General features: G+C 38.4%; 2 protein-coding genes and 1 long non-coding RNA gene across 4 annotated transcripts in view; 1 reads left to right on the forward strand and 2 right to left on the reverse strand.

The window, feature by feature from the left end:
- Positions 1–14,706, reverse strand: part of nfkb2 (nuclear factor of kappa light polypeptide gene enhancer in B-cells 2 (p49/p100)) — a 44,799-nt gene extending 30,093 nt beyond the window's left edge. Inside the window, 7 exon segments of the mRNA XM_034681568.1 lie at positions 301–452; positions 2,264–2,362; positions 3,618–3,658; positions 6,014–6,089; positions 7,410–7,449; positions 9,554–9,629; positions 14,591–14,706. Coding sequence (XP_034537459.1) covers positions 301–452; positions 2,264–2,362; positions 3,618–3,658; positions 6,014–6,089; positions 7,410–7,449; positions 9,554–9,570 — 425 coding nt within the window. The 5' untranslated portion in view covers positions 9,571–9,629; positions 14,591–14,706.
- LOC117811342 lies at positions 14,504–15,398 on the forward strand. Its single transcript, XR_004630976.1, has 3 exons — positions 14,504–14,746; positions 14,896–14,992; positions 15,149–15,398. It is a non-coding gene; the product is annotated as an uncharacterized LOC117811342 (long non-coding RNA).
- A 1,775-nt stretch (positions 15,399–17,173) lies between these two features.
- Positions 17,174–27,383, reverse strand: part of LOC117811945 (glutamate dehydrogenase 1, mitochondrial) — a 39,155-nt gene continuing 28,945 nt past the window's right edge. Inside the window, exons 12-13 of one of the 2 annotated variants that reach the window (XM_034682448.1) lie at positions 21,747–21,809; positions 17,174–19,736 (exon numbers count right to left, since the gene is read on the reverse strand). In XM_034682448.1, coding sequence (XP_034538339.1) covers positions 19,617–19,736; positions 21,747–21,809 — 183 coding nt within the window. In that variant the 3' untranslated portion in view covers positions 17,174–19,616. The remainder of the gene's footprint in view (positions 19,737–21,746; positions 21,810–27,383) is intronic. The other variant, XM_034682450.1, reaches the window with a different exon arrangement.

Raw genomic sequence — 27,383 nt, forward strand, 5'->3', positions numbered from 1 at the left:
TCAAATGAATCGGGGAGACAGAGTTTTTGACCTATACTGCAGCCAGCCACCAGGGGGCAGTCGCTTTGCTGGAAGCTTCACTTCCAGCCGAGCGAGCTGCACCCCTGGTTGGGACAGGAGCAGCGATTTGATTCAGAATCAGAATCAGAAATACTTTATTTACCCCGGGGGAAATTCAGTCATTACAGTTGCACTATAGACAATAAGTAAGAATATCAAATAATATTAATAGAAGAAACTAATAATAAGATATTAATACAATACAATGAAAATAATGGTAATAATGTATGATATACTGACGAGGCCGTGAGGTCGTTGGGGCCGACATCCAGCGTGCAGGTTCCATTCTCGGTGCAGTGACGTCCGACCAGACTGTGAGCGTGAACCCGAGGTGGGTCAGAGTGGCTCACCAGCTGGACCTCCACCCGGGCGTGACCCACGTAGTTATTAATCTGAGGGCAGGAAGGATTCAGATCACTGACTGAAGAGTAAAAAGTCACAGCATACAAACACTTGGATTCTTCTTGAGGTACTGAAGGGAGGGAGAGGAAGAGGAGGTGATTTTCCATACTTTCGTCCTGTAATAAAGTCAGAGGCTGATCGGGTGGACGTCTCTGCTCTCTGCTCTCTGCATCTGTGCAGGAGCGTGCCAAACGGAGCCTGCAGCTGACGGGCGCGCGCACTCACAACAGAGCAGCTGGAGGATTAAGTTTATTTTATACAGTCTATGATTGAGACGGACTCGCTCTGACTACCTGCCCTGTTTATAACCGTTCATGTGTGAGTGAATGCCCAACAAGTAAGTTGTGTGTCCTGTTCTTATAAAGAGACGGAGAACTGACTGTTCCCCGTCCGTAGACATTCACGTGTGTTCATTGATAAACTCCTGAAAGAGCAATCAGCACGAGTCAGCTAATATATCTAATCACCCATATAATCCTGTTTCTGTTCATTTCATGTTAAATTAAATAAATATATTAAATTAAACAAATTTGAGATTTTTTTTTTTAAATGAACATTTATTACCACATAAAAACACAAAAGTACAGAAAATTGGTACCGTTGAGTACCGGTACCGATTCCTAGGTACCGGTATCGGTTCAAATGTGAAAGGTACCCATCCCTAATCTGAACTGAAATAAAAGTAGAAATAAATGTATCTCGAATGTTTTTGAAGTTAGACCCTGACTTTACGCTGCTGCTCCAGGTGTGGGTCTGAGGCCTAGAGCAGGGGTTCCCAAACTTTTCGGCCCGCGAACCCCAAAATATAGGTGCCAAAGACTTCTGACCCCCACTGTCCCTTATAGTGATTTAATGTGTCTTCATTTAGCTGGTCTGCAGAAAATGACCCTACCTATATGAGCATGTGTCTGTGTTTCCTGTGATGTTATGAATGAACCTGCTGCTACTGATGCTTTAGATAATTAACTGTTCACTAACTCTAAACTTATGAGTCATCTGAAGAAAAGAAAGGCAGAAAACTCATTACATTTTATATTTGCAAGGTTTTGTTTCAAGTTTCGCGTCTATTTCTGTCCATATTTTGTACTATAAAGGGTACAATGTACTATTTTTAAATAACTTAAAAAAAAAAACATTTTGGAACACATCTCACAACCCCTCAATTGTGTCTTGCGACCCCCCAGAGGGTCCCGACCAAAACTTTGGGAACCTCCGGCCTAGAGGATGAGGATTTGGTTCCACTCAGTCTGTCTCCATGTTAATTCTGCATCTTAAACAGCTAGAGAACTCTACTTAAGAGACTTCTCCTCTTTCCTGCCAAATACCTCCCCCATCCAAAGCTGCTCTCTAGGGGTTTTCTGACATGGTGCACATTTGTAAGAATATCTGGTCTTTGTTTTTCTTCTCGTGATGTGACATGGTTGTAAAAGCTCTGAAACCATCCTGATTGGAGCCTAATGTCTTCAGTTAACTGTAAACTGTTGATGTTCAGGGGACAGAGATAAAACTACACATGTATTAAAACTACAAGCTTTATATCATCACATCACATACTGAACACTTTTCCTTTTTACAGACGTGTCAGACTTTTCCAACATACTGAAATGAAATCTGCTGGTGTCTACCCTTGTTGTGGTAATTATTGAAAAATAACTTTAATAACTTTTATAACTTTAAGCTGATTGTTTGATTAACTCCCAGAAGACATGAACACAGCAGCAGCACATAAAGACTGTTGGTATGTGAGACAGCGAGATAGAGGTTAGAGACTTGTTGTTGAAGTGCTGTCAGTGTTACTCACTCTCACGGTCGGGTAGGTTCTCCGGTTCTTTTCACTAGATGCCCCTGGGAGCCCGCCGTGGGACGGGCCCTCACACTCATAACGGAAACGAAAACCCCTCTGGGGGGGCAAAAAACAAACACTTAAGGTTACTTAAAAGTTAGCTATTTAATTACAGTCAGGTCACTTAAAACAGACATGACTCTGTAGTTGAAGTCACTGCATTAAAAACAGACATGACTCTGTAGTGGAAATCACTGCATTAAAAACAGACATGACTGCAGTGGAAATCACTGCATTAAAAACAGACATGACTCTGTAGTGGAGATCACTGCATTCAAAACATAAATGACTGTAGTGGAGACCACTGCATTAAAAACAGACATGACTCTGCAGTGGAAATCACTGCATTAAAAACAGACATGACTCTGCAGTGGAAATCACTGCATTAAAAACAGACATGACTCTGTAGTGGAGACCACTGCATTAAAAACAGACATGACTCTGTAGTGGAGATCACTGCATTAAAAACAGACATGACTCTGTAGTGGAAGTCACTGCATTCAAAACAGACATGACTCTGTAGTGGAGATCACTGCATTCAAAACAGACATGACTCAGTAGTGGAAGTCACTGCATTCAAAACAGACATGACTGTAGTGGAAATCACTGCATTAAAAACAGACATGACTCTGCAGTGGAAATCACTGCATTAAAAACAGACATGACTCTGTAGTGGAAGTCACTGCATTAAAAACAGACATGACTGTAGTGGAGACTACTGCATTAAAAACAGACATGACTCTGTAGTGGAGATCACTGCATTAAAAACAGACATGACTCTGTAGTGGAAGTCACTGCATTAAAAACAGACATGACTCTGTAGTTGAAGTCTCTTCATCCACAAAGTCAGGTTTAAACTTAACCATGCAAAGAGGAAACCATGTATAAATCTGATCCAGAACCTCCAATGACTACTCTGGACCTGAGCCTGTTTAAGATGGACTGAGGGGAAGTGGAAAACTGTCCTATGGTCTGATGAAAATCTGACATTCTTTTTGGAAATCATGGACGCTGTGTCCTCCGCTCTAAAGAGGAGAGGGACCACCCGGCTTGTTATCAGCTCACAGTTCAAAGCCAGCATCCCTGATGGTATGGGGATCATAAGAGTCCATGGCATGGGTAGCATCCACATCTGTGAAGGCTCCATTAATGCTGAACAATATCTACAGGTTTAGGAGCAACATATGCTACCATCCAGACAATGACGTTTTCAGGAAGACCTTACATATTCAGCAACACAATGATAACCAGGACATGTGACTTTAAGTGTCCAGTGTTGAACATAGATTAGCAGGTAGACTGCTGCTCTCACCTGTTTTGGCTCCTCGATGATTTGAATGTAGGGGCCGTGAGCTGAAAAAACAAAGAGGTGAAGTTAATATCTGTTACCTGTCTGAGCACCTGCTTTTCATCCAGGGCTTTCAACATTTACAGATTTACTATTAACTTTCTCTATTTCAGCCAGACTCCAGGTGTCTCCCCGGCTGTTACTCTAGAAAGTGTGTCTGATTTCTGAAGTGCTGCTTCATCACTGTTCACAGACTGATGACGTTTCTGTTTCTCCCAGCAGGAGGATATCAAAGGTCAGGTCAGGCTCTCTAATGAAGCTCCATGACGTCTCTTCAGTTTGAAATCATTGCTCAGATTTGAATTGGTTCTGGTAAAAAGGTCTGGAATATCCCAGGACCCGTTTCCATGTAAGTATGAGACATTAAATCAGTGTTTGATAAAACTGAACCTGTGAAACCCCCTTAGTTCAGGTTCAATAAACTGACTGTAAACTGAGCTGCACACTGTGTGAGTCTTGACAGGGACAGTTCTCATATCTGCAGTGTTGTCCTGTCATACAGGGACAGAGACTCACTTAGAAATCACACCATGAGAGACTTTCACAGTTAGAAACTTTTGTAAGACCTAGAGTGGATCTAAAATGTGTCAGTAAGCAGGTTCTCCACAGGCTGAAGCCCCTCACGCGTTCATATTTCAGAGAAGGGTTAAATGTAGTCCCCTTACCATTCGGTTGCTAACGCTCTGAAGCCCTTCTACCTGGATGTAAAGGAGCACAGGTGATGATGTCATCTGGTGGTGGGTGTGGTTTGTCAGTGTGTTGATCTAGTAAATGCAAATAAAGTTGTATGTAGGCTGTCTGGTTAAACTGACATATAACCACTCCACCAGAGACATGAGGAACCAGCACAGGCATGAGGACCTGAAGGAGGACTGATGGCTGCTGGAGCTAGCTCTGCTAGTGGTAGACACACTCTGCAAACCAGTGTGACACCATGTACCTGCAGACTCTGTGATCCTGGGTTTAGGGGTTCAGTGTCTTGCCCAAGGACACTTCGGAATGTGACTGCAGGAGCTGGGATCAAACCACCAACCCTCCTATTGAGAGCCAACAGACTCTACCCACTGAGCCACAGCCGGGACTTCAGAACCAGTCACCACAGAACGTCCTTATTTCATAGGACAAAACAGTTTTACAAAGTTTGCAGTACTGTTCTCTGGTGGTTCACAAAGATCTAATCTCTTACAGGTGTTTCAGAGGGTCTTGGATTCCTGTGAGAACTCTTCCCATGTTGGGTTTCTTTAATCCGATGGGCTCAAAACATTTTCAAACAAGGTTCCAGCTCACGGTACAGCATTTCTACAGAGAGCTGCTGTAGGACTGGGATGGAGAGATCTAAACAGCTTCTACAAACTCAGGTTTAGTGCCCGAGTACAGTACTCACGAGTAAACCATATCTTGGTTTAACCTCACACATGCACTGACCGTGAGTGCTTTAAACACCGCATTCATCAAGTTTCAGTGGTGACAATTTCATATCTGCTAACAAATAGATCTAAAAGGTCCTGTCAGATCTTGTTTTTATGTTTTCATCGATTAGACTGAGGAAACAAGACGTCCTCATTGAGTTTATAACACCAAGCTCAAGAGAGTCCAAGCTCAGGTTTCTAAAGGCTCTTTAAACTCTGAGTTCAGGTTGTATGCTTTCTAATCTCATAAACATAAAGTCAGCTCCATGTGTTTGATCAGTGCTTTAATACCTGACTCATTTTTCTGTCCAAGCTCTGTATGAACCGTGAGCATGCTGAACACGATGAGCTCAGACTCTGTCAGGTACATCTGCTCTGATACCTCCCACATAATATCACCGATATCACAGATATCATGTAATACATGATGTAAACAACAGACATGCAAAGAACATTTCATAAACATGTTATCAACATGTAATACATGAATTAAACAATAAGCATGCAAAGAACATGTCATCAACATGTGATACATGATTTAGACAATAAAAATGCAATGAACATGTCATAAACATGTAAATACCTGTAATAAACATGTACTAAACATGCAATAAAAATGTAATAAACATGTCAGCAACATGCAATGAACATGTCATAAAAATGTCATCAACATGTCGTAAACATGTCATAAACATGTAAATACCTGTAATAAACGTGTGATAAACATGTACTAAACATGCAATGAAAATGTAATAAACATGTCGTCAACATGTCATAAACATGTAAATACCTGTAATAAACATGTATTAAACATGCAATAAACATGTCACAAGTAAATACTTGTAATAAAATTTGTAATAAACATATAATTAACATGCAATGAACATGTCATAGTCAGTATCATGGTGTGTGTGCGTGCGTCAGATCTTTACTGAGCAGTTGTCTGCGTACCTGTCTCAGGTATGTAGGGTTCAGTCTTTATGTCCACTGGAGGAATGTAGTCGTACTGCATCAGATTCATCTGCAGCTGAAGCAGAACATATTTCCGTCATGTTATACTGTGACAGAACATTTGACCATCTAAGATCCCAGAAGATGTGTTGGAACAAAGTGTGATGACTGACACACATGGTCACGTAACCATGGTGACCATGGTCAACACGCACAGGAGGAGAGAGACTCAGAGACAGCATGTTTTAATCCTTCAGTGAGCTTATTCCCTTTTTGGGTTTGTTTTTCTGAAACTTGAAACCCTGATTCAAAGATTTTTGAATATTTCAAAAACCCAAATAAATATCTGAATATATTTGTAAAAGCCTTTCTATCAGTCTTTTAAAGTGCAATCTAACTCAGCAGGGAAACTCACACTTCTTTTAATGCGCAGAATAGTCAGACAAGAATTTACCGGAAAATTTAAAGTAATTGAAACTCAAATTTCCCACACTGTGTCAAACTCTGAAGTGACATGTGGAGCACTTTCACTTTAACTCATGTAGAGACAGGGAGTTTTTCACATTTCATTTGAATTATTGGAGTTTTATGTATAAACCCTGACTCACGGCAACATTCACTTCGGTGAATTATAATGCCATTTCAACTGAATGTAAACTATGATGCCTTTAGCTACCATGTGCTGTCAGTGAACACCCTGATGATCACAGTGTCTCCTGCAGAGTCTGTTTAATATGAAATAACACATGATGATTCCCTCTGTCCCTGCAGAGCTCGGACTCTCTGCAGGAAATCATTAGAGCAAAGTAAACTACTGAGTCTCTGTGCACCCACCCAGCTTTAACTGTTCACCTGTTAAACTGTTCACCTGTTAAACTATTCACCTGTTTAACTATTCACCTGTTAAACTGTTCACCTGTTTAACTATTCACCTGTTAAACTGTTCACCTGTTAAACTGTTCACCTGTTAAACTATTCACCTGTTAAACTGTTCACCTGTTTAACTGTTCACCTGTTTAGCTGTTCACCTGTTAAACTATTCACCTGTTAAACTATTCACCTGTTAAACTGTTCACCTGTTAAACTGTTCACCTGTTTAGCTGTTCACCTGTTAAACTATTCACCTGTTAAACTATTCACCTGTTTAACTATTCACCTGTTAAACTGTTCACCCGTTTAACTATTCACCTGTTTAACTATTCACCTGTTAAACTGTTCACCTGTTAAACTGTTCACCCGTTTAACTATTCACCTGTTTAACTATTCACCTGTTAAACTGTTCACCTGTTAAACTGTTCACCTGTTAAACTGTTCACCTGTTAAACTGTTCACCTGTTAAACTGTTCACCTGTTTAATTGTTCACCTATAACTGTTAAATGAAAAAGTTGGACTCACATCGTTATCGTAGACGTTGATGAACGGAGGTTCAGTCATCCTGCAAACATACAAACAAACAAAAATGTAATAACTGTGTGTGTGTTCAAGTGTGTGTGTAAGTGTGTGTGTGTCTGACCTGCCTCCTTTAATCGCTCTCTCTCTTTCTCTGAACGAGGGAACAAACAAACGAACAACAAAATAAAACCTGCAGCTGTTTCACTTTCACCGGACCAGGGAGTGAGAGAGACAGGAAGGAGAGAGAGAGAGAGGGAGGGAGAGAGAGAGAGAGAGAGAGAGAGAGAGAGAGAGAGAGAGAGAGAGAGAGAGAGAGAGACAGACTCACTCACTACCTCACTCGCACTCGGTTCTGTGTGTGTGTGTGTGTCTCCGTGTCCTTTTACCCCCGCCCCTCTGCTTGCTCTGTTTTCAGTCACTTCCTGGAAGTGGCTGTGAGGAGGAAAACCCCCAGAATTCCAGACCAGCACAGAGGGGGCGGGGCTAAGGCTGATGATGTCACTCTGCTGCTGCAGCTGACTGCTCAGACTGAGTAAAAGGAGGAAGGAAAGAGAGAGAGACAGAAGGAGTACTCTTCCTCCTTTCTACCGTAACTCTTGGTGTATTGTTGATCACGCAGGTAGACTGGGAAAAAAACCTCATGATTGAAGTGGATTTGACAGTTCATCAGATTCTCATCTAAGAAACTCTAATATCTGAAGCTCCAGTCTGGTAAAAGCTAGCTCAGCTTAACAAGACAGCTCTGCTGACTCTGTTTCAAAGAGTCCTCCGCCTCTGTGGGCCTGAGGCTCTCAGATCAGTATATCCTGATCCTCCTGTTCAATCTGACATGTTCAAACCATCTACACCAGACATGATCAAACCATCTACACCAGACATGATCAAACCATCTACACCAGACATGATCAAACCATCTACACCAGACATGATCAAACCATCTACACCAGACATGATCAAACCATCTACACCAGACATGATCAAACCATCTACACCAGACATGATCAAACCATCTACACCAGACATGATCAAACCACCGCAGGAGGCGGGCAGAATGGCAAGACAGGATTTGATTGGTTTCATCATTTGGCTCCTGATGGTAGGGATTGGTTGGTGTTTTCCCAGGTTTACTCCGGCTGTAGATAGCAGCTTTTTTTACCTCTTTTTTAAGAACACATTATGTATTGATTACCATCAGGACATAAAGATCATTTTAACCAGTATAAGAAAAAGTGGATCTAAATCTGACTACCAACCCCAGTTTTAAGGGGCAATCTCCGGTCTCAAAATATGAAGCCCATGCGGAAGTGTTATGAACTGCAGTTCATCAAGCGTCCACTAGAGGCTGGCTGCAGAAACTCCAGAAACCACATACACACCCATTCAAAGAAGACGATCTTTACAGCAGAAATAAACATGTTTACAGCCTGGTTCAAAAAACGGCTTGGCTCTACAAAGCTAATTTCTCTATCAGCACACACTGTACTGCACTGAATATTTTTCTAACGCAACTGTTCAGAAGATATTAAGATTACGAGTTTTGCCCAAATAAGGACATGACTGACTGTACTCCCGGACGGGAACGCATAGCTGTTGGCGAGGAGGCTCACACTCTGCCTCTTTACCTCACACTCTGCCTGGTTGAGTTCAGCATTTCCAATATGGCTGCCACCGACGATTGCCTTCAAAACAGCGCTCAGGAACAGATGGGTGGCGTCACAGATACTACGTCCATCATTTATACAGTCTATGGTTGAGATATCTAAATTGCTCTTGTTTGGTTTGTTTATTGCAAACAGCTGAAGGTTTGGAAAATCTGCATATAAACTTAATTTGCTATGAGGGTTGAATCATTTTAAGTATAACTGTAAATGTCCATGGCATGGGTAGCTTCCACATCTGTGAAGGCTCCATTAATGCTGAACAATATCTACAGGTTTAGGAGCAACATATGCTACCATCCAGACAATGAAGTCTTCAGGAGGACCTTACATATTTCAGAAAGACGATGCCAAACCACATTCTGCACGGATTACAACAGCATGGCTCTGTAGTAGAAGAGTCCAGGTGCTGAACTGGTCTGTCTGCAGTCCTGCCTGAATATACATGTTCCTGAGAGGTCAGCCCTTTAAGCCTGAGCATATATTTACCTGAGAGCTCCTGCCATGACCAAATCACTGACAGTGATGAAGTTTCAGCTCTCTTCTTCCTCCCTCTGGGATTTTCCTGTAGATGACAAATCAAGAGTTAATCACTGATCACACTATGTGTGTGCGTGTGTGTGTGTGTGTGTGTGTGTGTGTGTGTGTTTCTGTCTGTGTGTTTTTCTGTCTGTGTTTGTGCCTTTGTGTATATCTGTGTGTGTTTTCGGTTACGTCTTTGTGTGTGTGAGAGAGAGAGGGAGAGATGGAGTCATATCTAGAAACATCAGAGGGAATTTCCACCTCTCCTCCTCTCTGATTATTCAGGGACAATCCTCCGTTTCAAACTGAACAAACAAGCTGCTGTTACAGGAACTGTGGCTGTTTATGTTCTATGTGTGTTCAATACTCCATTCTGATTGGTTGAAACCCCAGATCAACAGAAATGGTAAATGGACTTGTACTTATATAGCGCTTTTCAAGTCTGTCTGACCTCTCAAAGCGCTTTTACACTACTCGTCACATTCACCCATTCAAACCCATTCACTCACTGAGGGTAGAGGCTGCTAATGTAAGGCAGGGGTTCCCAAAGTGTGGGCCAGGACCCCCTGGGGGGTCGCGAGACACAAATGGGGGGTCGTGAGATGTCTTCTAGAATGTTTTTTTTTTTTAAGTTATGAAAAAATATTACATTTAACCCATTATAGTAAAATATATCAACATAAATAGTAGCTAACCTTGAAATAAAACCTTGAAAATATAAAATGTAATGAGTTTTCTGCCTTTCTTTTCTCCAGATGACTCCTAAGTTTAGGGTTAGTGAACAGTTAATTATCAAAAGCATCAGTAGCAGCAGGTTCATTCATAACAGCACAGGAAACACAGACACATGCTCATATAGGTAGGGTATTTTCTGCAGACCAGCTAAATGAAGACACATTAAATCACTTTGAGGGACGGGGGGTCGTGAGTCTTTGGCACCTATATTTTGGGGGTTGCGGGCTGAAAAGTTTGGGAACCCCTGATGTAAGGAACCATCAGTATTAGCTGATCTCCTTCGTACACATTCACACACCTCTGAACAACAGCGGGAGCAGTTTGAGGTTCAGTGTCTTGCTCAAGGACACCTCAGCATGTGACTGCCAGAGCTGGGATCGAACCGCCAACCTTCAAAATGACTGACGACCAACTCTACCCACTGAGCCACAGCCACCCCTCAATTCTCAATTGCAAAAGCAACACAGGGAACCACCTGATCACACGTCATATCAGATCAATCCACATAAAGTAGTCCGTCTAATCCCCCCTCTGCCTGTTGACACTGTGGTAAAAACGTCAGTGTAGTCTCAGGCTGGTCTTGGTCGCGGGGAAATAATGACAGTTAGCGGGCACAGATGTGGTCTCAGCCTGAGGAGCTGCTAAACCCCAACCATCTCTGAGAGGGAGAAGAGGAGCAACATCCTGTCCTGAGATCCAGAGCTAGAGAGAGCATCTCTAAGATGCTGGTCTCTACAAAGTCCCTGAAACCAGAAGAGGTAGAGATAACAGATACAATGTTCAAAGAGGAGACGTCTGACTCGTTTATGTTTAAAGTCAACGTCAGAGAGAAGAAGGAGAGCTGAAGGAGGACAGACATGTCAACAGAGATATTCCTGCAAGAGTCCCGTTCACCTTGTCGAACATTACCTTCAATGTTCACTTTAAGGTGTATTACAACAAAGAGGAGGATCAGGTTTAGAACTGGACCCTGAATTCAAATGTTCAGTTTGATGTGAACTCATAAATCAAGATCAGAGTTTGCTACCATGGACGAGATACCGACCGTGGAATCAGAGGGAGGATTTTATTTCACTGTCATCTCTAAATCCATATTTGAGTCTGTTTATGCCTTCAGTTGGTCGCGGGGGTCAGGATCTTTTAAAGTGTCAGGTGGAGGAGGACTCTGCCCACACTGCTGCTCACATTATCCCTCACGTATAAAGTGATGAACATGTTAGGTACAGGAGTTCACACAGCTGTGAGAGACACTGTCAGACCCTGAATCCACAGGGACCTATAACAGACAATGAAGCTAAAACCTGCACTACACCCTGTCAAACTCATGTTGGGACTATTGTTCAGATGAGTTCATGTCCTGAGAGACAACAATGACAATGAGTGTGATGTATTTAAATCAGGATGTTTACTCATTATGGCCTCAGTCAATCATGTTCCTGTAATTTCATATTTAATCTGAACCAGAGATTTTTTCATGTAATATTTCAAACTATGAATAAGTGCTTTCATGTAGTGTAATGAACAACAGTTTCACTGACCCGATATTCCTATGTTCGAGAGGAAAAAGCAGCTGAAACAGAGAACTGGAGAAACAAAGAGAAAAACAAGCCTCTAATAAAAACACAAAAACAGTTTCACTCCGTCACAAAGAAGAATCGAATAAAGTCAAAGAATCAAACTCTTCAGATCAACTCATGACCTTTCATAGCCCAAAGTTGCACAATCTGATCCAACAGCTGATCATTTTCTCCTGTAGTACTTCGGTTCAAAAAGTGAAACTCGTATATTCTAGAAATTCAGTACACAGAATGAAATGTTTCCAGAATTCGGTACCTCAGAAAATGTGAATATTGTAAAAAAGTTCAATATTGTAATCTATAAGATGTCACACTCTGATCAGCTGATGAACTGGAAACACCTGCAAGTGTCCCGAGCCTTCAAACAGTCTGTTAGTCTGGTCCAGGAGACAACACAGTCATGGTGAGACTGCTGACTCCACTGTTGTCCAGAAGACAGACATGGACCCTCCACAAGGAGGACAAGGAGGGGATGCCACAGCAGGTCACTGCTCCAGAAGCTTTAATGGAAAGATGACTGAAAGATGACCACCTCCATTACACGCTGAGGCAGGAAATCATGCAAGAGAGCCCAACCAAGTACTGAGTGCAAATGATTGGACATACTTCAAAGAACATCAAATCAACTTTTTTGTGGTCTATTGTAAGATTCAAATTTTAAGAGATGCTGAATAAAGTTTTAACTATCCATAACAAACATCTCGACTGACACACAGATTCAAAGCCCATGTGTTCCATGTTAACTCAGCACATTGAGCCTTCTTCTGATGTGTTCAACCCCAGATGGTTTATATATATCATAAACATATATAATGTGAAAACATAAGTTTAATAAATCTGATGGCAGACGGTTTATATATCATAAACATATATAAAGTGAAAACATTAGTTTAATAAATCTGATGGCAGATGGTTTATATATCATAAACATATATAAAGTGAAAACATTAGTTTAATAAATCTGATGGCAGACGGTTTATATATCATAAACATATATAAAGTGAAAACATTAGTTTAATAAATCTGATGGCAGACGGTTTATATATCATAAACATATATATTGTGAAAACATTAGTTTAATAAACCTGATTGCATATGGTTTATATATCATAAACATAAGTATTGTGAAAACAATAATTGAATAAACCTGACAGCAGAGTGCAGACAATTTATATACAAAACTTCCATATATGTAGATCAGTTATATATGTTTATGATACATGAAGTGACTTCAGACAGTTTATACAATAAAAGTAATGTTTGCACATTATATATGTTTATGATATATGAACCATCTGCAATCAGGTTTATTAAACTAATTTTTTCACATTATATATGTTTATGATATATGAACTGACTGCAGGCAGTTTATATAATTAAAGTAATGTTTTCACATTATATCTGTTACTGATATATAAACTGACTACAGACAGTTTATATAATTAAAGTAATGTTTTCACATTATATCTGTTACTGATATATAAACTGACTACAGACAGTTTATATAATTAAAGTAATGTTTTCACATTATATCTGTTACTGATATATAAACTGACTGCAGACAGTTTATATAATTAAAGTAATGTTTTCACATTATATCTGTTACTGATATATAAACTGACTACAGACAGTTTATATAATTAAAGTAATGTTTTCACATTATATCTGTTACTGATATATAAACTGACTGCAGACAGTTTATATAATTAAAGTAATGTTTTCACATTATATCTGTTACTGATATATAAACTGACTGCAGTCAGTTTATATAATTAAAGTAATGTTTTCACATTATATCTGTTACTGATATATAAACTGACTGCAGACAGTTTATATAATTAAAGTAATGTTTTCACATTATATCTGTTACTGATATATAAACTGACTACAGACAGTTTATATAATTAAAGTAATGTTTTCACATTATATCTGTTAATGATATATAAACTGACTGCAGACAGTTTATATAATTAAAGTAATGTTTTCACATTATATCTGTTACTGATATATAAACTGACTACAGACAGTTTATATAATTAAAGTAATGTTTTCACATTATATCTGTTACTGATATATAAACTGTCTGCAGACAGTTTATATAATTAAAGTAATGTTTTCACATTATATCTGTTACTGATATATAAACTGACTGCAGACAGTTTATATAATTAAAGTAATGTTTTCACATTATATCTGTTACTGATATATAAACTGACTGCAGACAGTTTATATAATTAAAGTAATGTTTTCACATTATATCTGTTACTGATATATAAACTGACTACAGACAGTTTATATAATTAAAGTAATGTTTTCACATTATATCTGTTAATGATATATAAACTGACTGCAGACAGTTTATATAATTAAAGTAATGTTTTCACATTATATCTGTAACTGATATATAAACTGACTGCAGACAGTTTATATAATTAAAGCAATGTTTTCACATTATATCTGTTACTGATATATAAACTGACTACAGACAGTTTTGTATCTTTCATTGAGTTTCAGCTGTTCCACTCTTGAAGTTCCATCTCCTCCTTGTCTTGAACTCGACCCGATCATCAGGTCCAGATTGAAAAGTCTCTGAGTCTGAACTCTGCTGCTGATCGACTGGTATTGATGCATTAATTAATAATCGATCATGAATCCATAAGTTAAAAACATGGATTAAGAAGTTGAGTTTTACCTGTTTGCAGCTGCTCTGTCCGTCTTATTCCACAAAAACATCAAGCTCCAAACTGTTGTGAAACACACGCTCTACAATACACACTTACGTACTTCCGGTTAGATTTTTTCAAAATAAAACCTCGCTGCGGAGCCCAGACAGTCTCCGTCTGTTCATGTAAGTACAGATTTTATATTCACAATGTACAGATAAATATTATCCTCCAGTTAAAAAATGTACCTTATTCCTTTGAAGGATTTCATGTTGTTTTATAATAATGTCTTTATTTTCCATGCATATATTCTGTGAGCCTGCTTTTCAAATAGATACTACATGAATTCAGGGTTGAAAAACGGAGAACTGTCAAAGGAACACAAAAAGAAAAGAACTGTAGGCTCATAAATCAAAACAGGAGATGGAGGTGTAAGTCTTTAAACTTGTTTGTTTTTAAGTTTTATTTTCTGCTTTAATGCCTTTAAATGTAAAGCTCTGAATCGCTGGAGCTTTGCCTTGAGAGGTTTTTACTTTGGAAGCCACTGCTCACTACCGGAAGTTAATTCTGCATTTATGTATTTGCAGTAACCCACCCCGGAAGTGTTGCCATGACACCCCAGAGCCTGTCAGTCAGCGTGGAAAGCCCCGGAGCTGGAGGGGAATTCCGGCACAACGTGGCAAATAAGTCCCGCTGATTGGTTGAGGGAGATAAGCCCCGCCCACCAGACAGAACTGAAGCACACAGTTTATATATTCATCATTTTAAAATCATGCACACTTAGATCACAAGAAAACATTTGAAAATGAAAACTAATGAATAAAAAGTCAAAATAAAGTTTTATATTTGATGCAAATGTTTCCTAATCTCACAGAAAAGAACTCCGGGCAGTTCCTGGTGTTTGTTTTTATAGACTGATGGTAGTGTTGACAGAGACCGTTTCTAAACCAAGTCTAACTGCTGTGGATTAAAGACAAACTGTACATTAAGAGAGAGAGGATGAGTACATGTTCAAAACATGTTTTTTCTTTCATATTGCTGAAAAGATCAAATGTTTATTCTATGAAGAGTCAGATTCTGAGCGTGACCTCTGATCCAGCTCTCAGGAATGATTTCATGAAAAAAAAAACCCACTTCATCATAAGATACTACACTCAGAATGTTTGAACCATGAAACATTTTAGAAGTATAAAGTTACTGTGGGGAGTTGATTTCAGAGGTATCAGATAAATACTTATGTATCATAAGTCCCCTGGTACAGGTGGATTCAGAGTGGTGGAGAGGCAGACAGAGCACCTAACACCTGGTCTGTTGAGAACATTGAATTATAATAATTACTGTTGCATATGGATCCTATTCAGGCCATAAAGTAAATACCCTGTGTCCTGCTGCACCAGCTCTGCATGAGATGTCTTCAGTAAGGGTGAAAAGTCCTCACTAATCCAGATTTTAAATCAGTTTGAAACTTAAGTAATGTCAAGTTGGGTTATTGCATCACGTTATCGTAAGGTTCATCCTTTATACTAAAAAATCAGATGCTAATATCATTTTGTTACAAGTCACTCCCTCTTGTAAACACACTGCACATTTTGGAATAGTCAACGGGGTGATAATGCATTTTTGTTCTCAAGCCTCTCATCACTCAGCAGGTGTAGCTTTTCTTGTCAACAAGTTCATCACAGGGGAAACTTTAGAACTCCTTGGTTCAGATGATTACAGAAGGATTATTGCTGTAGTTACTCTTCAGAGGTTCTAAAGAAAACAACAGAGTATGAGGATATTGGAAACTCAATAACTTACTCAAAGATGAGCACTTTCAGAACTCAGTTAAAGAATTGTCTCAAGACATTTTTCCTAACAACGATATGGGCAGTGTACAACATGGGAATACTTTAAATTCAAAATCAGAGAAATCGCTATTAAACCTAAGTTATTTTAAAAAGATAGAGATTTAAGGGAAATGGAAACTATGGAACACTTCCAAGTTTTAATTCATAAAGATATCCTTTCTGAAAAAAAGAAACTCTTACAAATCCAAAATTAAATAGATGAACTTCATATTGAGGCAGCTTGATAAACCTTTATTCACTCCAGGGCAAGAACTTTGAAACCTTCAAAATACTTCTTCCTGTTTAAGTTGACATCAGAATTGGACTTCCTGCTGTTTTTAAGATATGGGTCCAAATTAATTTTTTGTAGGTCTAGTCAGGATACTTGAGCCTACTAAAGCACATCGTTCTTGGTTTAACGTACCGCTGGAGCAGAGTTTTTGAAATTTGGCATATGTAAGTTAGGCCACGCCCATGTATCAAACCAACGTAAAACTTCTTAATGCTCCACCAGGATCCTGTGAAAGATGGTTGTGTTCAGGCTGGGACCCCTCATAAGCACCGATGTGTTTGTGTTGATACAGAGCTGCGCCCATTGATGGAACGAAAATCATTTGATAACTTTTCATTATTCAGGTTTTGTTTTCAGATGTAACAATGATTGTAAGCTGATCGAATGAGTGATGATGGTGAAGATCATATTTCAAAGACCCCTGTCTAACCAATACATAACAGGAGCTGCAGAAGACTGAGCCAAAATGTCATCAGTAAATAAAAACAAACACGTTTTCTGAGCTGTGTTTATTTAGTGTTGTTTTAACAAAAAGGAATAAAAAGTCCCTCACACAGACTCTTAAAGCAGATCAAACTACAGAGCTCACACACACCAAATACAAGTTCAGATTTTGCACACAGGAAGTGTTGAAGGTCTAGACACCCTGTTGTTTAGGAGGGTGTAAAGAATGGTCTGATGTTGAACAGTCTGAGTGTGAAATAATCAAACGTCCTGAAATGAGACTCTTTCGACCTTTAAACAAACTGACTCATGTTCAGCCAAACACAGCGTCCGACCTCTCTGACACACAGACAGGTAGAAACACCTGCTCATTGATCATCATTGTCAGATGATCTGTAATGCTGTCGCTGTCTCACTTTGTACAGTTGAACTTTTGTGTTTGAGTGCCATTCGACAGAAAACAATCTTTATAGTAGTTCTTCTGACATTCCCGAGGAGAGCGTCAACGCCGTCTTTGGTTTTTCATTTGAATTTGAGTTGGTGCTAAACTCTGAGCAAACAGTCTGTGTGGGGAGTCTGTGATCAGGTTACAACCCGCAGAAGATTGCTGCATAGATTAAAGTTAGCATTAGCATTGGTATAAGCTACAGCTGTGCTATAACCTGAAAGGTACCAACAGTAACAGTTGGTGTAAAGTCAGCTTGATTAAAGGATCATTCCAGACGGTCTTCATGTTTGAACCACCCGGTCAGGTATTTATTCACTGCTCAGAGATGTCTGAAGTGTGTCTGTCAGCTTATTTCTCAGCAGCAGCAGCAGCTGGTCTCCATTAATACAGGTACAGCCTGGTGCAGACTGTGAGGTACAGTCTGGTGCAGACTGACAGGTACAGCCTGGTGCAGACTGACAGGTAAAGTCTGGTGCAGACTGACAGGTACAGCCTGGTGCAGACTGACAGGTACAGCCTGGTGCAGACTGACAGGTACAGCCTGGTGCAGACTGACAGGTAAAGTCTGGTGCAGACTGACAGGTACAGCCTGGTGCAGACTGACAGGTACAGCCTGGTGCAGACTGACAGGTACGGCCTGGTGCAGACTGACAGGTACAGTCTGGTGCAGACTGAAACAACAACATATCCCTGTGAGTTTTATTTGGAAGGACCTGGTTAGAGCTGATTTCACTGCAGAGTAAAGTGAAGTAACTTTCTGTCCGGGATGTTGATCTTGGCTGAAACCAGCTGCTGAATAAAACCTGTCTGGTGTTTGGGAGTGAAGAGAAAAAAGCAGCAGAATACTCCTTTAATAAAGTGTCTGAGTTTAAAGGCAGTAAATATTCAAGCGAAAGACCTGAGGCATTGTGCTCTGCATTTATAATAAAAACATTCATCTATAAAAGCTGGTCACCTGGACAGGTGAGGACGCTCTGTGGACTACAGCCTGTGGACACCTTCAAACAGCCTCTAGGTCTCAGGACTGAGGTTTATGTTTTTAAAACTGAAATATGTTAATGTTTAAATTATCAACAGAACAAAAGTTTGAAGATCATTTCATGTTTCTGGATGAACATTTAGGATAATGTTTACATATCAATCCTTGAGTTTGTGTGTTTTCAGGTTTTCTTTTTAAATAGCCCTCATCAACAAAAGTCAAACTAAGGATTAAACTCTTCTTTTCTTCGGCTGAAGGAAGAAAAGTGAATTCATTTCGATATGTTAGATTTTCTTAGAGTTGTAAACACTTCATACAGATCACGGTGTGCGCCGGTGTCTAACACTCGAGCATTAAGAGCTCATGGTTCTACTCAGGCCACTGACAGGAAGTACACACCCATCAGCACACAGGCAGACATGAAGGTGTCCACAGAGTTTGTCCGCATGGCGCTGCAGGTAAACGTGACAGAGTTCCTCTGTGTTTTAAGGCCCATCACCTGTTTCTACAGGTATTTAAGTCTATACCTTTATTCCACGTGTTGAAGCAGCTGAGCAGCAGCAGGATAAAGCTAAGACACCGGTGTTTGGTTAACTTCTCATAAACAGACAAAGGAGAGAGAAGAGGAGGGAGAGGAAGAAGTGAAGAGGAGGGAGAGGAAGAAGAGAGAGAAGAAGAGGATTAACAGGCAGACAGGTAACAGATAGACAGGTAACAGACAGACAGGTAACAGATAGACAGGTAACAGACAGACAGGTAACAGAGAGGTAACAGAGAGGTGACAGGTAACAGGCAGACAGGTAACAGACAGACAGGTAACAGGTAGAAAGGTAACAGACAGACAGGTAACAGACAGGTAACAGGCAGACAGGTAACAGACAGACAGGTCACAGAGAGGTGACAGGTAACAGGCAGACAGGTAACAGACAGACAAGTAACAGACAGAGGTAACAGACAGACAAGTAACAGACAGACAGGTAACAGACAGACATGTGAAAGGAAACAGACAGGTGAAAGGTCACAAACAGGTAACAGAAAACAGACTGGTGTGCGTGGTGGGACTCTATGTGAAGGTGAGTCCGGCCTCGTTGTAAACCTGGAACACCTTCTCGATGGCGTTGACGTAGGCCGCTGTCCGCAGGTCCAGACCCAGGTTGTACTTGTTGGCTGTACGCATGATTTGCTGCATGGAGAGGGAAGAGAGAATTATCTGATGATTATCGATATTAAATGTGTATTAATATTTAACATGAATTAAAACTTAAAATGTACTCATATTTAATAATTATGATGTATTAATTTTCTCATGTATAAGAATATATTTAATTTGATTTGTATTCAATATGAGCAATTTATAATTGTTATCAGTATTCAATCTTTATCAATATTAATTTTTTATTAATGTTATCTTTATCAGTACCTATTTTTTATTTATGTTATCTTTATAAGTATTTATTATGTATAAATGTTATCTTTATCAATATTCATTTTTTATTAATGTTATCTTTATCAATATTCATTTTTATTAGAATTAATGTTATCTTTATCAATATCTATTTTTATTAATGTTATCTTTATCAATATTTATTTGTATTAATGTTATCTTTATCAATATTTATTTGAATTAATGTTATCTTTATCAATATCTATTTTTATTAATGTTATCTTTATCAATATCTATTTTTATTTGAATTAATGTTATCTTTATCAGTATCTATTTTTTATTAATGTTATCTTTATCAATATTTATTTGTATTAATGTTATCTTTATCAATATTTATTTGAATTAATGTTATCTTTATCAGTATCTATTTTTTATTAATGTTATCTTTATCAACATTTATTTGAATTAATGTTATCTTTATCAATATTTATTTGTATTAATGTTATCTTTAACAATATTTATTTTTTATTAATGTTATCTTTATCAGTATCTATTTTTTATTAATGTTATCTTTATCAATATTTATTTGTATTAATGTTATCTTTATCAATATTTATTTGAATTAATGTTATCTTTATCAATATTTATTTGAATTAATGTTATCTTTAACAATATTTATTTTTTATTAATGTTATCTTTATCAGTATCAATTTTTTATTAATGTTATCTTTATCAGTATTTATTTTTTATTAATGTTATCTTTATCAGTATTTATTTTTTTATTAATGTTATCTTTATCAATATTTATTTTCTATTAATGTTATCTTTATCAGTATTTATTTGAATTAATGTTATCTTTATCAATATTTATTTGAATTAATGTTATCTTTATCAATATTTATTTGAATTAATGTTATCTTTAACAATATTTTTTTAATTAATTTTATCTTTATCAATATTTATTTGTATTAATGTTATCTTTATCAGTATCAATTTTTTATTAAAGTTATCTTTATCAGTATTTATTTTTTATTAATGTTATCTTCATCAATATTTTTTTAATTAATTTTATCTTTATCAATATTTATTTGTATTAATGTTATCTTTATCAGTATTTATTTTTTATTAATGTTATCTTCATGAATATTTATTTTTTATTAATGTTATCTTTATCAATATCTATTTGAATTAATGTTATCTTTATCAGTATTTATTTTTTATTAATGTTATCTTCATGAATATTTATTTTTTATTAATGTTATCTTCATGAATATTTATTTTTTATAAATGTTATCTTTATCATTATTTATTTTTATTAATGTTATCTTTATCAATATTTATTTTTTATTAATGTTATCTTTATCAATATTTATTTTTTATTAATGTTATCTTTATCAATATCTATTTTTTATTAATGTTATCTTTATCAATATTTATTTTTTATTAATGTTATCTTTATCAATATCTATTTGAATTAATGTTATCTTTATCAATATTTATTTTTTATTAATGTTTTTTTATCAATGTTTATTTTGTATTCATGTTATCTTTATCAATATTTATTTTTTATTAATGTTATCTTTATCAATATTTAATCTATCAAGTTTTTAATCATTATCAACATGCAATTATTATCAATATTTGATATTTATTCATGTCCATTTTACGTGAATGTACTTTCATCTTGAAAACAAAAACATTTCATTGGATGGTTCTCAGATCAGGTGTGTGTGTGTGTGTGTGTGTGTGTGTGTGTGTGTGTGTGTGTGTGTGTGTGTGTGTGTGTGTGTGTGTGTGTGTGTGTGTTACCCTGGCAGAGCGCTCCATGGTGAAGGCCAGACCTGAGTGTACAATGTCTTTCTCAGAAGCTCCCTGTGAAGAGAACACGGGTTAATAAAGACCACAGAAGAAGAAGATGAAGAAGAAGGAGGACATGGAGGTCTGAGCTCACAGCCATGCCCTCCACAGAGATGGAGTGAAGCCCTGGAAGGTATACATACAACCTGGATCTGTGCTAGACACAGCCTGATTCAGTTTAAGGTGCTGCATCGCCTCCTTTTCTCAAAGGTCACGCTCTCTAAGATGTGTCCAGCTGTAGACTCAACTTGTGTTACATGCAAGCTCTCGCCTGCATCCTGAGCACATTCATTCTGGTATTGTCCAAGTCTGTCTGCTTATTGGAGCGCCATCTTCCAAACACTGTCTGATGTTTTTAATCAGGTAGTCCTACCTGATCCTCTGATGGCTATCTTAGGGATAATCGGAGATAAAAATAAGAACCTGACAGGAACTCATCTCAGAATAACAGAATGTGTAACTTTGTCAGCTCGCAGGCTGATCCTGCTCCAGTGGAAGTCCTCTCACTCCCCGAGCTGGACTCATTGGCCGAGAGATGTGACGCAACACCTCAGACTAAAGAAACTGAGATTCACAATCCATAACTCCTCTAATAAGTTTAAGAAAACACGGAAACCTTTATACTACATTAAAGACGAGCTCGATACCCTGCTAAGCTGAAGAACTGATCAAAAGATCAGTCGTACCGAATGCCATGGGCCCGGCAACCAGTATGGCAGCATAAAAAGAAGCTCTTGCATCGGTAGTCATAATACCCCATGATTCAAGTTCATAACACGTTCGGAATCATTTCAAACTCAAAGAACAATGATTGGGGACAAAGTTAAAAAAGGGAGAGTTATGTCTCGGAGCCAAGTTAATCCAGAAACTCGAAAAGACGGCAAGCTAACGAAACACACGCGGGTGAAAATGGCAACAGGATGGAAAATGAGACCTCACCTGCTACACTGAACTCCCTCAGATAGAGCGAGGTAATGACTGAAGGTATGAGAGATCTACAATCAGAGATGAAAAAAGAACTGTCGCTTATCTGATTAAGTTTTAAAGGTGACATATCATGCAAAATGGACTTTTTAATGGTTCTCTACCTGAAATATGTGTCCCTGGCATGTCTACAAACCCCCCGAGAATAGAAAAAATCCATTCTGCCCCTGTTCTGATTTCTCCACCTTTCTGTAAATGTGTGTGAAACGAGCCGTTTCAGACTTCAGTGTTTTTCATACGTCACAATGCCATCCGGTCTGTAACGGAGTCAGAGCTCAGAGCTTGTTCAGTCCATAGACTGTATAAAATACAACTCAACCCCTCCTCTGTTTTTCATTACCTGCACAAATGTGTGCTAACAAGGAGCTTAGGAGGGAGGCATGCTAGTTGTAGGCTGTCTTAATAAACACAAAGGTCGGTTTGACTCCCCACGTCTGCAGATTTGAAGATCTAGTGGATGATTTTTATTTTTCATGGAAAAGTGCTAGCGCTAGTTAGCATTGCTACACAGCTACATGTCGTAGCTGTAGCTGTAGCTGTAGCTGTAGCTATGTACCAAGACACACAGCTACATACTAACAAATAAAACAACAAGAAACACAGAATCTGTGACCAATCCTTCAGAGAGGTCCTGCTGCCTTTCTGGCAGAGGTCGGTTTTACTCCCCACGTTTGCAGATTTGAAGATCTAGTGGATTTTTATTTTTCATGGATAAATGCTAGCGCTAGTTAGCATAGCCACATAGCTACGTGTCGTAGCTGTAGTTGTGTACCAAGACACACGTCGACATACTGACAAATAAAACAACAAGAAACACAGAATCTGTGACCGATCGTTCAGAAAGGTCCTGCTGCAGGCGCCTCTCCGTCAGGATCAGATTCTGGATCAGATTCAGAGGGTTGAAGTAACGCGACCTGTGAGCAGCCGTGTATATTCAGCCAACATGTAAACATTAGATCAACGTGCTGGAGAGCCGAGGCCACATCCACTTCCTGAGGGGGCGTGGTCAGAGAGAAAACAGAGTGTTCTGAGCAGGGCTGAAGAAGAGGGGTTTTCAGGCATGCCAAAATCTGATTTCAAAGTGTTTTTTTGAGCATAAACTTTAAAGACATGTTTTGGGGACCTCTTAGACCAACATACAGTATATTGATGAAAAAAGCGTGATATGTCACCTTTAAGTTCAAGTTGACGAGCTAACCACGGAAATCAACCAACAAGTCAGGGCCGAAATACTCCCTCTCCTCCCCCTAAAGAGGTTTTATCAAACCTCCCTCACAAGTAAGACTCAGGGTTAACGGCTCCTTGATGAACAAAACTATAATTTACAGCTATGATAAGCTACGAACATTAAGAGCCAGAGTCATAATGACTAAAATTCAACTTGTTACCTTCCCTTAAAACATAGGTAATCACAATGAATCGATGCTGGTGACTGGTACAGCAAGCTGCCACCAAGGTTATTATAGTTTTGCATTTTTCATTAGTTTCTATTTTTATTTCGTTTTGACTTTTTGTTTTCAATTTCAGTTTAGTTTTAATTAGTTTTTGAAGCGGGTTTGCTAGTTTAGTTTAGTTTCTATTTTTTGAAAATGCTTAGTTTTAGTTTAGTTTTTATTAGTTTCAGTATTAGTTTTAGTCTTTTTTGCCTGTGTGCCTGGCCAGGGGTTAGCTTCTGTTTCAGGGTAAGGGGGCTGGGCACTCTCTCTTGCCTTGACAAGGTATGCTAGGTTAGCCGTCTTGTGTGAGCTTTTAAAATGGACTTTAAGATTAGTGGGATTTTCCCCCTTGAGAAACATATTTTCAACATATTTTATCACCTTCCATTGCAAGGCACTTACTCCTATCAGAGACAGTCATATTCAAAGTAATCCCAAATGGGGCTCTGCCGCTTTCTCCTGACTTTCGCTGCCATTAACGCTCTGCAGGCAAAGTGTGGATGAGCCAAATGAAGTGAAACTGGCAGAAAACAAACAAAAAATTAATATCTTAAAAAATAGGGAATACTGGTAGATACTCTGTAGGATAGTACTCTCCCTGGGGTGTCGGTCAGAACACACTGGACAAGAGACAGGATGGAGCTTTAACCGTTTAGTGAATATTCTCCTTGTACAGCACAACAGTACAGCAGACCCAATGAGGCCACAGAGGCCAACACATCAAATAAATACACAAACATAAGGGTGATGGTCACAATATGGACACTTAGGCTAGCATTACTGACCCTCTATAGTGTTAAATAATATGGTGATTCACTGATACATCCTTAACAATAAAATAAGCAATAAACAATAATCATTGATACAGAGATAATGATTCAGATGCTACCACTACAAGTATACTAATAATCATATCACTCTAATACCACTGCCACCAATTAACCATTAACACTTATAATGATAAATGAACAGAACAGGATCATATGGGTGATTAATAATATGAGATGACGCATGCCCTCATGGCGTCTATTTGCTCTCTCGGGAGTTTTAACACACGTGAATGCCTATGGACAGGAAAAGTCAGTTCTCCGTCTCATTATACTTACTTGTTGGGCATTCACACAGGAACGGTTATAAACAGGGCAGGTAGTCGGAGCGAGAGAGTTCGTCTCTAATCCTCCCGCAATTCTAGCTCGCAGTGAGTGCGCGCGCCCGTCAGCTGCAGGCTCCGTTTGGCGCGCTCCCGTGCAGATGCAGAGAGCAGAGACGTCCACCCGATCGTTCTTGATTTTTTTTACATATCCACTCGAAATACTGAGTTTAAGACTAAAACTAAAGACATGTTCTCTATCATTTTAGTTTATTTTAGTTAGTTTTGTAAACTCACAATACAGTTTCAGTTAGTTTTCGTTTTTTTGTGAAGCCTCGTTTTTATTTTTATTTCAGTTAACGAAAATGTTTTTTCACCTCTCGTTTTCGTTATTTCGTTAGTTTTCGTTAACTATAATAACCTTGGCTGCCACCAAACTTTTTTGCTAAAACAAGAGAAGATCAACATCGCTTTTTCACAAGAAACTCATCTGTCTAATGCCGAACATCATAAGTTGAAGAAAATGGGCTTCAGAAATTTTTTTTTCTCCTCACATAGAACTGGAAAGAAAAGAGGGGTGGCAATTCTCATTTCAAATTCTATCAGTTTTGAACTTATCACAGAACATGCAGATAAAGAAGGTAGATTTGTATTAGTGAAGGGAAAACTGGAGCATGAAGTCACCCTCTGTAACATATATGCTCCTCCAGGTAGCAGTATCACTTTCTTCAGGGAGGTGTTTAGCCTCATTGCTGCAGAAACATATGGTACCTCCATATATGCAGGGGACTTTAATATGCTGCTTAACCCTAAACTAGACACAACTAACCAGATGAGAAGAAGGAGTCGCCTCGAAAAACAGATTAATAAGATATTGCAAGAACTTGGAGTCATAGATATATGGAGGTATCTACATAAATGTGATACTGAATTCACTTTCTATTCGGCAAGACATAATATTTATTGGAGAATCGATTACTTCTTCATGTTTAGCGGAGATTGCCATAAAGTTAAGGATTGTATAATTGGACAGAGAGACCTTTCAGATCATTCTGGATTAACTATGAAGTTTAATCTAGATAGAAGACCTAAAAGCACTCTATGAAGACTGAATACCAGGTTATTGAACAGTAGTACGTTCAAAACAGAAATGGCAGATGAACTGAAAACTTATTTGGAATACAAGGATAATGGGACAGTTAATCCTGTAATTTTGTGGGATGCTGCCAAGGCATATCTAAGGGGGAAAATCATAGCTAAATGTGCGAGGCTGAAAAGGATGAGAGACAAGAAATTAACAGACTTGCAGGTGCAATTAAAAAATCTGGAGCAACTTCACCCAAGGACCCTTCTACACTGGAGCAAATGAGGCCAATTATACAGGAGATCAATAAAATCTTTAGCGAGGAAATTGAAAAAAGATTTATGAAACAGCGCTATTATGAAGCGGGACCTAAAGCATCCAAGTTACTTGCATGGAGAATTAGGAAGCAGCAAGCTGAAAAATACTATTCACAAAATTAGGGACCCCATAACAAACAAGACAACTGCTAAACTGGAGGGAATCCATAAGGCATTTGAAAAATACTATCAATTTCTATACACACAACCAGATAAGGCAGATGATCTTACAATTACAACTAACAATCTTATTTTATTTTATTCTATTTATTTTTATTTTATTTTATTTTTATTTCATTATATTTTACCCTGTCATTGCTATTATTATTGTTATTATATTTTTTTAACTATGTTGGCGCATTGTTGTATTCCCCTCTCCCGTGTTGTAAGCTGCTGTAACAAAAGAATTTCCCCCAACGGGGGACAAATAAAGTATATCTTATCTTAATTCAAGATGTTTTAGCCTCATTAGATCTGCCCTCTATAGGTAAAAATCAAAACGATACTCTGGTCAGTGAAATCACAACAGTGGAGTTTGATGGTGGAATTTTGAGTCTCAGTGCCAGTAAATCACCAGACTTTGCTCAAAGCCTCCTTCAACCACACTCTGAACTGTGGTGCTCTCCCACCATCATGGAGTGAAGCATTTGTATCAGTCATACCAAAGGAGGGGAAAGA

This window comes from Notolabrus celidotus, chromosome 4 (genome assembly GCF_009762535.1).
Source record: "Notolabrus celidotus isolate fNotCel1 chromosome 4, fNotCel1.pri, whole genome shotgun sequence".
Taxonomy (NCBI): domain Eukaryota; kingdom Metazoa; phylum Chordata; class Actinopteri; order Labriformes; family Labridae; genus Notolabrus; species Notolabrus celidotus.